Here is a 14302-nt window from a genome sequence, read left to right on the forward strand (position 1 = left end):
TAATTTATTACCTGTGCCTCTACTTTTCTTTCTTCCCTTGTTTTCCTTCCAATCCCGTGCATTGTTAGTTGAAGTTGTGATACGGAACTCAGAGAATCACATATCAATAGCATAAATCAACTTGAAGTGTTCAAGGAATTCTTCTAAAGATGGGTGCTCTTTTTCGTTAAATCATTCTACCTCTCTCCTTTGCAGCAATTTTCAGATGAAGTCCGGTGATGCAACCAAATATTGCAGGAACGTTAAGATGGCGTTGCATCGCGTAGATGCAAACATCTCCACATGGGTTCACGTCGAACACTATTTACTTTTTTCAAAAGAGTAGCACAACAATGCTTTTCTGTTTACCACTTTATTTTCATTTTCTTTCAAGCTTGCCGCAGGCGTAACTGCTTTAGCTAATTTTGGTCGGAGCATGTGTTGTTCGCAATTTTCTCGAAAGTTGAGGGTAGCTTGGGTTGGTCTATGTTATATTTAACGGATACTATGGACCAATACAATCTTGCTCGAAAGTAACTCGGCTACGGTAATCGGCTGGATTTAAAGATGCACTGGGGATATAGGTGGCTGCTATCCAGGGCCGAACATGTTTATAGAGACGCCAATAGAGTTATAGATTGGATGATTTCATTTGTGCAAATTATTCTAAAAAAGTTTTTTGGACTAGTGAGAGAGCTGTTTAGAGCGTTCCGAGACTTGTTAATAACTTTTTTTAATGTATTTACACTAGAGTTGTAGAGTCATCCATTGAGGCAAAAAAAAAAAAAAAAGGTATTATCGGTTTGCTTGGCATCACATGCAATTTCATGATAGATGGACAGAAAAATAAAAAAGAAAAAAATTGTATTGGAGCTCTCGAGTTCATCGGATGATTTAAAGCCAATGATCCTAAAATCATGGCGGTACATTGAGCCTTACATGTATATCTCTCGCTGAAGTCTGAGCGACCCTTGATCATCCGCTGCCGCTGGCGATCTACTACTTTCTCTTTGGGCCGAGCCGATTGGGGCCTATCGGCAGTCGAGTCCAAGACTTCCAATCCGACCGCAGGAAGGCATATATCCAGGCCCAGAGCACCGCGGCGTGTCGAGGGGAGACGGCAGGGAGAAAGGGTTGTCGGGGATGGAGAGGGCGGAAGAAGGGGGAGCAGCGAAGAAGGAGGAGGAGGAAGCCGCTGCAGAGAAGGTGTGCAGGCGGTGCAAGGTGACGTTCGACACCTCCAGTAACACGCGATCCTCTTGCAGGTTTCATCCTTCCTTCTTCGTCTGCCGAAGGCACGACGACCAAAAGAGGTAAATAACTCCCTCCACAACCCCCGCCCCCCCCCCCCCCCCCCCCCCCCCCCCCAACGCCACCATTTCTGAATCGATGAGATTCCTCTAGTTGTTTATTCTTGCTTATTCCTCCATGGATTTCTATCCTATTATAAGCGAACAGCTCTTTCAATTTGAGTCGGTACAACGCTTGCCCTTGTTATTTTGTTAGTACATAGGTTCTGTTTTTACTGTTTGTGGACAATTTTTCTTTTTTTAAAAAAAAATTGTTGGATTTTAGCTGGATGCCTTGCCTTGGTGCTCGCGACCATGATGTCTAAGCAAATTCTTGCTTCGATGCCTTATTTTTTTGGATTGCCTTCGAAACCCTGAATCGCATATCTGTTTCCTAAGACGGTTGATCAGAATTCTTTGAGCACAAATTTTACACCTTTGCCTCTATAGTTACATTTTATGGTGGAACAGCAGCTGGGATCCTTCTTATGCTTTGAGATCGATGTTGCCGCCATCTTATTATTTGATTGCAGTTGTGTTTAAGTTTTTTAAAGGTCTCTACTGGAGTATTTTGGCTGAATATAGGAATTTTTGAAGTTTTCAGTATTACTATATGCGAGAGATATTATTATTCTGGTTTTCTCGATATGTAATCTATGATAGCTGGCAGCCATGACCAGCAGTGTGCCGGGCTGCATGGTATTTAAGAGCTAAGTGGGGAAGGATCAAACTAAATGAAGGATTTAGCAGCTTAAGAACCTCTAGAAGACATTTCTTTTGTGATGTTTTATGTTAACATTTTGAGTAGGATTATTTTATTCAAGAATGTCATGACTCAGATACACTTTCTCTCTAGTCCTAGTGTCTTGTAGTTTAGACACTCCATACAGATTTCAAGTACTTGTTATGCATGGGCCATCACATTTTAGATGAAAATGGCTGCACAAAGATTCAGTCCATTGGATCCAAGATGGAGTCCAGTTCATCTGGTCTTGAGAAGAGAGGAGAGCTTCATCAAAAAGCAGTCTCTTTATGTCTGCTTTGATTGTTCAAAGCAGTAATTGTAAATGGAAACTTACTCTGACGCATAATAGTTTTTGATTAGCCCCATCCATAACAAGACAGACATCCAAAAAAAAACACATGAATGGAAAGAAGTCAAATATGCCTAATAAACCTATGGTAATTATAGCATACATCAAGGAACCTTGTGAAAAAAAGTTTTCTTGCTGTCGCACCAAGTGTGACTGGTAATATTCAAGTGAAACCAAATACAAGAAATTTTCTTTTAGCCACTTTGAGCTTCTGAGACTCACAGAAAAGGGGAAAAGTAGAAAAGAAAAGAAAGAAAAGAAGAAAGAAAGATGTTGCATCAATTTTTAGGTTAAAAGAAATGGTTTTCTGAAAAACAGGAAGACAACAGTTTTTTGTAAAACTCATTTTTAGGTTATATAACCTGGCAGTTTTTTACAACATCAATTTATGAAAAATAACTGAATAGGCATTTTTGTAAAGCTCAATCATTTTATATTCTGTATAAACCTATTTTGGTAAAATTGGACAACTAAACAACCTCCAAGTGTTATAGTACAAACCCTTTTCTTGACTGATTCATTGACTATTTACAGATCATCTTGATTCATTGAATGTAGTGTTGCTTTGTAATTCTTCATGCACGTGGCAACAAGTTGTTTTCCCAGCTTAACTTAATCTTAAAGCCCCACTATCTAGGTTAGTCTCACACTTAGCTCTTATGATATTTGCTAGGCTGAAGCTTTTTAAGATTTAAATTGGCTCAAACAATTGATACCCAGCCTACATGACAATATTATTAGTCCATAGTTTTGCTCATGGCCTAGTATTACTATAATACTAAGAAAAAATCTGGCATAATTGCACATGAAAGTAAAATAACTAAATTAACTCCTATGCCAAGTAAAACCCATGTGTTACTAAGATCTTTAGGTCTTCAGCTCCTGCATACACACATATTCAGAGAGGAACAGGACCTAGGCTGCTAAGAAAATGGGAGAAATATTGTCAAATTTTGAGCTACACAGTTAAGATAGTCGATTATGACTAAATCGGACCTAAGTTATCATATTGACTACTACTCTCCCCTTTCCAGTTTCTGTCTCCATCTCTTCCTCTTCATTAATCTCCACCACCAATTGAGTACTATTCTCCTTTGCCTCCATCTCCTCCCTCATCTTCCTCCAATAACCACGGCCACTAGAGGGCCACCCCCCATGACTTCCCCCCCTCCCCCTTCCCCCTTGCTCCCCCACTTGGGCTTGAAGTCTAGAGGAGTTCTTTTGCCGAGGAGAGCGAACTGAGGGAGGGAATGGAGGGCAAAGACCTAGAGGGTGGTGGAATGGGTGGTAGGGAAGGTGTAGAGGGTGAAGAGGAGGGCATTGATGGTCTCAAGGCAAGGCCATGTGTTGGCTGTGGTAGGTTTTGGTGGAGTAAATAAGAGGCCATACTTGGCAGGAAGGAGAGTGTTGTACAATTGACAAGAGGATAAGTGGAGAGTGTGGAGGAGTGTATTTTTGGCTAGGATACGCACCAGGTCCTGACCGATGCAGTGAGAGAGGGTTGATAAAAAGATGACAAGTGGATCACTTGCATTCGGCGAGGGACATGGGACAGGGAAAAACTTAACATCACAACAGTAGAATATCAGATTTGAAAATTTTCCCTGAATTTTTTATAATCTGGCATATTTTGACTCTCTTTCTCTCTTGAGGTTGAGAAAAAGATGATAAGTGGATCACTTGCATTGGGTGGGGGACATGGGAGAGGAAAAACTTAACAAGATAACAATAGAATATCAGATTTGAATATTTTCCCCCAAATATTTTATAATCTAGCATATTTTGACTCTCTCTCTCTCTCTTTTAGATAGAGAGAGTGAGAGAGAAGCCAAAGAATATATACATACATACATATATTGCTTGACTTGAAAGATAGATTCTCCTGCAGGAAATATGTTGCTTAACTCGAATAAAATTTGTAGATGTAGCAAACTTGTTTTTCATTTCTCTCAGCCTCAATATGTTCTTCTAGGACAGCATGTGATGCAGCATCCATATCAATAGTTAACTTTTTGCATCTTAGGAAATATAGAAATCTAGATTATGGTGGCCAGGGAAGTCTAAATGAAGAGTGACCTTGGACAACCAACATTAGAAAAGGACTTGCACCCATTAAGATTATAAGAAGTTTGTTTTAGGTCAAGCAAACTATCACAAAATTAGGTAAGTCATATGTTAGTTACATGGATAACTAGAGGAGCCCCACCTATTTTATATAGAAATATTGTCCCACCTTGTACTTGATTAAAATTATGTTCTCATCATCCAGGGGGAAATATTTCTATTCATTGTCTTGCTATTAGGGTAAAAGGCTCATCTGTAGCTTCAAAAGATGCCATGTTGAATGACATCAGTTTATGTGGATTTCAAGAATAAAGATGCTACAGACATTATATGGGACAAAATACCTCACGCTATTTGTTTATTTTTTTTGACGAATTGTTTACCTTCTGAGGAGATATTGAAAGGTAGCTTTCTGACTGAGGATGCCAAGAGATCTTGAAGGTTATCTAGCTAACTGAGGATGTTAAGAAAGATGCAACTCGGGGTGTTATATGATTATTTTATATGTTATATGTTGCAGAGCAAGCAGAGTGGGAAACTTTCTCCATTTGCTGCCAGCACCATTTGTTGTTTTAAGACCATGTAGACTGTTTTTATCAAATGAAACTATTAGACATACGCATGCTTAATTCCTTGTTTCGAATTTTGAATAGGAGAGTAACTGTTACTATGTTGACAATCTCATAGGTTCATTCCCCTTTTTCTTTCCATCTATAACATAGACCTTAGCAGGAACCATCAGAAGTTCCCCTTTTTCTTTCCATCTATAACATAGACCTCAGCAGAAACCTTCAGAAGTTCTATTAGAGAAAGTAATCCTGGCATTTTTTTTTTCCTGTATCTTGAATAACATATTCACATTACATTACAGCAGATCAAGAAGTGGGTGCAAGCATTACTTTTTGATCGCTCCATGATTATTTTGTACAAGATCGCGTAAAAAAAATCATTGCTATCTTTATGTGATGTATTTTGAACGTGTGATAGGTTTTTCCTGGAATATATGAAAAGGATATTAAAGACATTAAACATTATTATCATGGCTAGTTCACATCCTATGTATCTCTATTATTCCTTGCATCTTGCTTATGTACTATCAGAAATGTTGTCAAGAAGTGCATCTCTCTCATTTCTTGTACCTTTTATCAGTTCAATGTGAATCTAGTATAAACACATGAATGAGGGTGGTCATGTTGATGATAAGAGGTTTATGGTTGTGGAGGGCCAATGGCATGTAGTGGATTAAAGAAAACTACCTTGCTAGCTGCCTCCTCTGAATGGTTTTAGCTTTAACCTGCAAAGTTAAATTAATTTAACTCTGGTTTTACACTGCTTAAATGTGGCAAGACAATAAAAAAGCACTCTTTCCCCATGATTTGGTAAGTTAAAAAGGAAATATGATAGATGCATCTTCTTTCATTGTTCGCCTCCTTGTAGATGTAGAAACTAGCATTGGAAGAATTTGATCCTGTTTATTTTTTTCAATATTAGCTACTCCTCCTCTTTTACAGGATGATATGTAACAGCTCTATTTTTTGTTACAAGTCACTCTAGATTATCTAATTAACATTCTTAATTCTTAGCGCCTTAATTTCATACGTGGAACTTTATTCCTAGTAGTATTTGTATTTTGCCTGAGCATGAACCTAGTTTTTTCTGTTAAGAAGGTAGTTCGTCTGTATCATATGTAGTTATCTCTATTATTATATGGCATCTTGCCTTTGTACTTTGTCGGTTGACCATGTTGCAATATCTTTCGCAAATTATTGTGTTTTTTAGTATTAACACATTGCTTCACATCCTATAGAAAAGTCAAACTGTCATCATCTGTGAATTCTCATGATGATAATCAGATCAAAGGGAAAAACAGTTTTCAATAAATTGTTGAGGTTAATTGATTTTTGTTCTTTTTCTCCGAGTTTTTGTTGCAGGTATTATCAACTTGGTCCTGATGATCCACCCTATGCTGCCAAATTCTATGATTGCTGTGGAGCAGAGGACCCAGATGCATTGGGATGTGCTACTGATTTCCATATTTCCTATGATGATGATTGATCTCTCTCTTTAACTTTTCAATGCAGAATTGTCATCTATCCACCTTGCCTATGATCTAGTCTGCCCTGTATTATCAACCAACCTTTCAATGGTCTCAAATTCCTGATGTTCTTTCATGTTACTTGGTGCCAAGATAACTTTACATATTTGCAAATGATATGATGATTGTACTAAGCTGTTCTTGAACAACATTGTAACAAGTGAAAACTCTTAACATCTTGGTCATGAAACATGATAGGTTCCTGTTAGGATTTGATTGGACTCAACAACGGATTTTTTTCTCATTCTAATTCAGCGAGGCATCAAAAGCAGGTGACATAATAAGAGTCTCAAATATAATCATTTAAATTATTTTCTTACGGGTTTTATAAATATACAATAGAAGAAGGCACTAACAAGTATACGAAATTAAGAATATGAAGAGTTAGCTTCATTCTTCTTTCACGTAGGAGGAGCGATCTTTGACAGTCTCTCCTAATTCTTGGAATTCTTCATGCTTCTTGGAGACGTGGCAATGCCCATCGATTCCCCTCCAGTGCTGACAGGGGGCAGATGTTTCACATACATAACAGAAGCACTGCATCAAATGAAACAGCTATTAACACTTAGTAGCTAAAGGATAAGCAGTGTAAGGTATAATTCAAGGACCTCTGGTGATCCAAGGTTGCCTCTGAATCTCATGAAAGACTGGATTTATCACTCAAACAACCTACAAGCCAAATCTTGCACTATAATCTCTTGTCAACCATACGGCTTTTTCGCTCTGGTAGCCTGCAAGGCTACTTTGTATCAATAAATCTATACAGAGAGGTATTAGGAGGAAGCAATTAGATGATCGGTAAAACTCCTATTACGCTCGCTGAAGAGGGCAGACAGCAATCACCATCTTCTTTTATTTCCCTTCCTCTAATGGATTTTCCAGCATCCAATCAAAAATAGCTGTTATTGGACAGTGATTTTTTTCCCTTTTTGTTTTTGAATTTTATTTTGGTGACTTTTTTCTTGTGGAAAGATGAGCCACCTGTTCATATCTATTCTAAGGTACGATCCAAGAAAATTGTCTTCAAATATCCCGAGCTTCAATTTTTATATTACTTCGTCAGTTCTCAATTTTGATATCCAAATATAATGTTTTTTAAACTCATCTGAGCACAAATTTAAGAGAATAGATATCAGATTGGTTCATTTATATTTGATCTTTCTAAACAACTAAAAGAGAGGAAAAAGGGAAAAAGGACAAGGAATCGTGATTTCGGAGATCGGACATACCTTGTTGCAGTAGCTCTCATGGGAGGTGCTGTGGAAGGGGAAGTTTCCACAGAGATGCCTCGGATGTGGGAAATCCTTCAGTGCAACCTATTTAATCACAAGACCCAAATCCTTTCATATATCTTATGCCTTGCCTATTAGATCATATAAATCTCCGCTGGATCACAATTCGTCAATTAAAACACCGAGATGAACTGAATTATTGCGTACATAATTAATTAATTATGAGGGCAGAAACAGGGAGCACTCACCGGTCCCTTCTCCGCAACGATAACTATGTCATCGGAATCATTGATGGTTAGCTTGCGGGCAAAATCGATGGGATCGATCTCATAGCAATCGTCCTCCTCATCAGCGCCTTCTTCGGCTGATGCTATCTTTACAATTTTCTCCTTGTTATCCCCCTCTTCTTCCATTGCACCTCCCCTGCTGTCGTTAGTGTAGAATAGAGAAAGACGAAATGATGGGTTAAGCCATTAATTGATTTGAAGAAAAGTTTCAATTGTAAGCCGAAAAAAAAAGTTTTAATTTTAAAAAAAATATTTTTGCCCCCACTACTCTTCCTGGCTAACTTAGACCGCTTCAATTTAAAAAAATCTCAAATCTGTCCACCTTGCTTCTACGCTCCGAAATCTGAACCATCTCTTTCCGTCCATTTCTCCGCTATTGAGGAGATGGTGACATGCTCCAGGGTGATTGTAACTGATGGTTGCTAGATCTTCGATACCTCAATAGCAGGGGCGGAATTGCGTACAGCTTGGGCCGACGTGTGCTATGCTTGGTGCGAGCTGCAAGCCAGTGCTATTGTGCTCGAGGATGATCTAGCTATAGTCATTGGTTAGATTCAACATAAAATAGGAAGGGTGGATGAGTACCATCCGCTGCTCAGGTATATTCAAACTATGATCAGTAGTGAGATGGACAGGCAAAGCATGTGTATCGAGTGGCCAATGGATAAGTAGATTGGATAGTCTTGTATGTAACTAACCATTCTGGAGAGACCCTTTGGCTAGAGGAGAGGAGATTACTCAGTGCACTCTAAAACTTGTTATCTTTTAACTTTTTTAGATGTATTTGTATCTATTATGTATGATTCATCCGTTCTAACAAAAAAAAAGAAAAAGAAAAAGAAAAGAGAGAGATGGTGGCATGGTAAGATCGATAAAAGTGTCACGGGAAGGCTTCAATCAGAGACGAGCAAGCTGCCAGGTCCACTGAGGCCATTAAGCTTAACATAGATTGACAGGCAATAGCATCAATATAAAAAAGTCCATACATCAAGCGGCCAAACATCCATTGTGACTTACAAATTAAAACAGTTACCATATCCAATCTGGAACTAAATAATATTCATTTACATATGTTTTCGCATTCGAATCTATTAAAATATAAATAAAAATTCGAATATCCAACTAATATCCGCATCTATATTCATATCCATCAAAATAAAAAAAAATATAATTATAAATAGATAGCTATCTGATCTGTATCCGAATAATAGATTTTTTTTATTTTTTTAGTTTTATATATCATTCGTAACATTTTTAAAAAATAAATGACTAACTAAATTTACCTCCTATTTGGTAATATTTTTAGTGATATAATTATAAAATTTAATTATTCAACAAATATTTGAATTTATATTTATATTTTATATAAACATATTAGTAACAAATATGTATTTGATCCGGGTTGGGCTTTAATCCGAACCGGTCGCGCGTGTACAGTCTTGCCACATCAGTCATTGGCCTTTCTCGATGTTGCACTCACTGTTTTCACTGTCCGGGACTCGTCCGTTCGGAGTCCTGACCATCCATGGTCAGGGCCAGCAGCGTGCACGAGCTACTCGATGAAATGCTCAAAAGAAATCCTGCTGCAGCCCTCCCATGCTAATGTCAACAGTGATGAATAGGAACAAACATCAACACGAGTTGAAGAATAGGGCAGATTACTCAAAACAAAGTACCACCAACAACAACAACATCACCGTCTACTGTCAATCCCGTTCTTCTTCTTCTTCTACCACATGTAGCCATCGAGGCGGTTGGCCACCATGACCTTCTTTTTGTTCTTCTTCTTCATCTACTACTACTTCCGTCACCTCTCCTTCTTCTTTTGCTTCCCCTTGTTTGTATGTTTTGCTTCCCATCCATGTAGCCATCGAGGCGGTTGGCCGGGGCGTGGGGCCCGCCGACATCTTCCTGGCGCGCGACCACGGCGTGGATGATCTCCTCATCGTTGTCGTTTGAAACGGCCACTACTTTCTCCGGCGGAGATGGCAATGATGAGGAGGGCGGCGGCGATGAGGATTCCTAGAGTTTTTGGAGGCGAACAGCTTAATGGCGGGGCGGCCGAGGGTTTGGGCGTGAGGACTGAGGAGCTGCTCTTTGAGCTCTGCCATATATTAAGGACTATTATTAATATCGATGAATGTTATTTAATCATTACCCAAAATAATAGCTCATAGTAACAAATATGACAACCATTAATTAGCATCTTCATTTTTATTTGATTTAATTTGCATTTTAGAGTTCGAAATTTTGTCTTTGCTGTTATTGAAAAAAGTTAATTTTTTAAAAATTATCCTATAAACGCATATCTTTTGAGCATTGTTTCGCACATACCAAAAAATTTTCTAGCCTCATTTATTACTGCTAAATTCTGAATCGAGGCCGAGATGCGGAGCACTTTAAGGTCGGATGAGAACGATACGAAAAAGAACCGGTTGTCTTGGAAGCCAACCCGCAAGAAGTCTGCTCGCTAAAAAAATTTCGATGTAGATCCTCCAATACTTAAGTCAAAATAATAGTGCAGTAGTATGGAAGAAAAAAAATTTATAGAAAGAAGTCTCCAAACGAGCTTACTTGAGAATCTTTGGGCTACTCCTTTATATAGGATAGAATATTAATCTGTTACCATATTTAACGCGACGTGCCTTAATTGTAAAATAAAGATCAGTTGCACGTTAACAACGTAGAAACCGTCGAACAACACATGGCGGCAATTATGCCGATTGTGCAGTGTTGCCATAACTATTGGTTTTATTAGCACGAACAGAATGGCACTTTGGCTTTCACCGATATTGTTTACCTCGGTTAATACCGAGACAAAAAAAGTTGGTTTAAGTTAAGATCAAAATATCCAATATTTCTCTCAATATCACTAATATTGGGCCATAATTCTGATTTCAAACGGCTACATGATGCTATTTCCCGCGGGAAATACAAATTTTTCTATGACGGATGTTGAGAGAAATATTTTGCCCCCCACAATGTTTCTCCTTGTTCCTTCTGGAACTTAGAAGGTGAAACCAGGCACAAAGTGATCAGGTTTTAGGTTCCCGATAATGGCATGGTGACTGCAACCCTAAAAGTGTGTGTGGGTGTTGAGTGATCTGGCCTTTACGGTGAGAACGTACATACAAGTGGAATCCAAGTCAAGAAGAAAGCTATTATGATCCTCTCAAACTTCCAATCATACACATTCGAAGATTTGCTATATATTGATGATTTTATACTTTAAAAGCATGTCATTTCTAATGTGACATGGTTGTTTTAGACCATGAGATATCCAAAGAGGAGAGCGCACAGCCTGGAAGCCGGAACAAAACCATAGAGTCGACACTTTTTTTTTTAATTATTCCCCGCGCTTGCGCTGGCTTCCATCATTAGATCAGTTCAAGATATAATATAAAGCTGAGAATTAATACTTAAAAAAAGAAGGCGACGGACAGACCTGTGCTATAATATCATTATGGCGGCCATGGCACTGCCTGGATTTTAATCCTAAACGTTCTCATTATTTACTTCAAGCCTGCCTGGGATTCTGGCATTTGATAGGGTAGTTGAATGGTTATTGGTGTTTGTTGAATTTTTATGTTTGAATGACGATTATAATGTTAATAAAAGGATTACAATGTGAGGCAGGCATTGAAGTTTGAAAGGATGAGTTCTATACAGAGCTAGTATATTTGATTCATGGTACGTTGGGTAGGAATACGCATGCACTGAAATCTGTTTAAAAGTGCCAGATACATCAACTTCTAAGCCAAAAACTAATGCATTTCATCAAATTGACAATCAACTCTCTCATTTATTTGCTCAATAGTAAAGCACTGGAGGCAATAAACATGGGGTGATCAGGACTTCTAATGGAGTGACCTTGGGTAGGGCAGCATCCTCGGCCCTCCGTCATGCCCACGGGCCACGGGTGCCTAGCTCTTGTTGGACCGTCCTTAGAACGTGGGGATGGTTGAGCATAAGGGCTAGGGCCCAAGGCCCAGCTATGATGAGAGCCTGGTCACAAATGGAAACAATAGCACAATTGTTAATCATAATTAATACATTATTACTAGGCAAAGACTTAATGATTTGATACATTATTTAAATATCTAATCACCGAAATCATGCAAGCTTATTCTTAGGTGGCCACGGCTTCAAAGACTTAATGATGAGGAGTTGGAAGGTTTATCCCGGGATCCTCCTAGATTTGCGAGTGCTTTCTATATGCTTTGACAATTGGCATCAGAATTTCCGGATTTTTTTTTAATTGCTGGAAAGGATGAGAAAACGGAAAGTCAGGAAGGACTATAGATTTCGTGTTCTTTATTTGCCGGCCATGGCTTGACTTCTATCACATTGAAAACTCTTGTTTTTCAGTGGAGTGCATGGACTTCAGGAGAGTAAAAATAAATCATTCATAAGTCAGACGCTGCTCCTTCTTCTTCATCTTCGAATTTTATATTTTTTTCAACTGTTAATCCTTAATTTGAGGCTTCATTTAGTAGATGAGGTCTCCGCTAATGGGCACTCTGACCAAAGTGGAGGACCGTTGTGGCTCCAAATATCAAAATTTTCCCTTTAGGCGTTCGAGCGATGCTGTGGTGCTATTATAACTTTGTCCTCCCACCTAGATACCTATCTCCAATGGTATAATTCTTGCATATTATGATATATATAATATTATAATATATCATTATACATATTACTGTTATATTAGTATTCAATGATTATTTAAAATTACAATAGAAATATATTATTATACTTTATATTTATATAATAAAATTATTTAATATATCATTTATATTTGCCTTATTTTTAATCAAAATAAATATTCATATTAAAAGTACAAGTATAAATAAAAATATTAGTTCTATAACAATAGTTATTATATCTTCATACTATTAATAATTTATAGGATTAATAAATATATTTTTATGAGATATATTAGTTATTAATATATTAATAAATATGTTAATATTTATTATAGTATATTTTATATGATTAATAAATATATTTTTATAGAAGATATTAGGGGTAGTTTTGGTATTACATGATCAGTGATTTTAGATTCTCGTGTAACACCAAACAGGATATTTGGAAATATCCGGAAATCTTTAATCGCTAGAACATAGCATACCAAATGCGATAATTTTAAATCATCAAGAATAAGATTATCACGAGATAAGAATCGCCAGTAGTCTAAGATCATCTTAATATTCTCATTTGGATCACCAAATGCTGCCTAAAAGGCATCTTAAAAATATACAACCTAGGAATCAGAATGATGCCCAATCCTTGAAGCAACTAACTTGGTCATTTATGATCAGCTCTAGTAACTAGACCCTTTCTCTTTTTTGAAAAGAAGATAGCATTTCTCTATTTTTAGAAGAAAATGGCAACCAAACCATTTCTCTTTTTTGAAAAGAAAATAGCTAGATCTTATTTAACCAACCACCCTATGGCAACAATCCAGGCAGAATGGGAATATACACCTCTGGATGACCGAAGAACCGAAAGAGATGCTGGTATAATATGGGGTCTCCCCCTCCAGCAGGATCAGAAAAAGTTGTATTAAAGTTTCGATCGGTTAATAACATAGTAATTGCCCCTGCCAGTACCGGAAGTGATGATAAAAGTAGGAATGCTGTCACTTGCTAGACCCCTTCTCTTTTTTGAAAAGAAAATAGCTGGATCTTGTTTAACCAACCAACCTAGATGCTTCACTGTAGATCTCACCCAAAATGGCTATTCGAAAAATATTATTTGGATTCCTTGGTCTTGTACTATAAATATCCAAAATCTATCATGTGTATAGTCGATGTGGGATTAGACACATGCTTGCACAAATTCTCTCATAAATACCATGACTAGCCCGTGGTCAGTCTTAATGGACTCATGCTATATATAGTATCCGCTGGTCCACATAGGCCATAGGTCGGGTCAACTCTAATACCATTTGCAACAATTAAGGATCTCACTCAAAATGCCTAGTCGAAAGATATTATTTAAGTTTTTTATTTTTGTATAAATTTTTAAAATTTATCAGATACATAGCTGATGTGGGACTAAACACATATCTCCATATATACTCACACTTACTTCTATATATAGATTATAATTAACGATCTTCTAAGGTCTGGCTAAATTTGATGCTTCGAATAATAAAGGAACTAAAATTAGAGGGACGATGAATTTTGATACGATGGAAACGGATCTTTTCTTCTTCTTCTTTTTTTTTTTGGCTTAGGGATGAAAACGGATCTATACAAAA

The 14302-nt window shown here is 37.6% G+C and overlaps 2 protein-coding genes across 2 annotated transcripts; one reads left to right on the forward strand and one right to left on the reverse strand.

The window, feature by feature from the left end:
- Positions 1 to 979: 979 nt before the first annotated feature.
- Positions 980 to 6735, forward strand: LOC103711786. Its single transcript, XM_039119036.1, has 2 exons — positions 980 to 1292; positions 6358 to 6735. The coding sequence occupies exons 1-2, from the start codon at positions 1123 to 1125 to the stop codon at positions 6479 to 6481; spliced, it is 294 nt and encodes a 97-aa protein (XP_038974964.1). The 5' UTR covers positions 980 to 1122; the 3' UTR covers positions 6482 to 6735.
- A 59-nt stretch (positions 6736 to 6794) lies between these two features.
- Positions 6795 to 8290, reverse strand: LOC103711787. The gene is made up of 3 exons (XM_008798067.4): positions 8002 to 8290; positions 7751 to 7837; positions 6795 to 7058 (listed from the first exon to the last, which is right to left on the reverse strand). The coding sequence occupies exons 1-3, from the start codon at positions 8164 to 8166 to the stop codon at positions 6912 to 6914; spliced, it is 399 nt and encodes a 132-aa protein (XP_008796289.1). The 5' UTR covers positions 8167 to 8290; the 3' UTR covers positions 6795 to 6911.
- Between the last annotated feature and the right edge of the window lie 6012 nt (positions 8291 to 14302).

The sequence above is a fragment of the Phoenix dactylifera genome, chromosome 2 (genome assembly GCF_009389715.1).
Source record: "Phoenix dactylifera cultivar Barhee BC4 chromosome 2, palm_55x_up_171113_PBpolish2nd_filt_p, whole genome shotgun sequence".
NCBI classification, from domain to species: domain Eukaryota; kingdom Viridiplantae; phylum Streptophyta; class Magnoliopsida; order Arecales; family Arecaceae; genus Phoenix; species Phoenix dactylifera.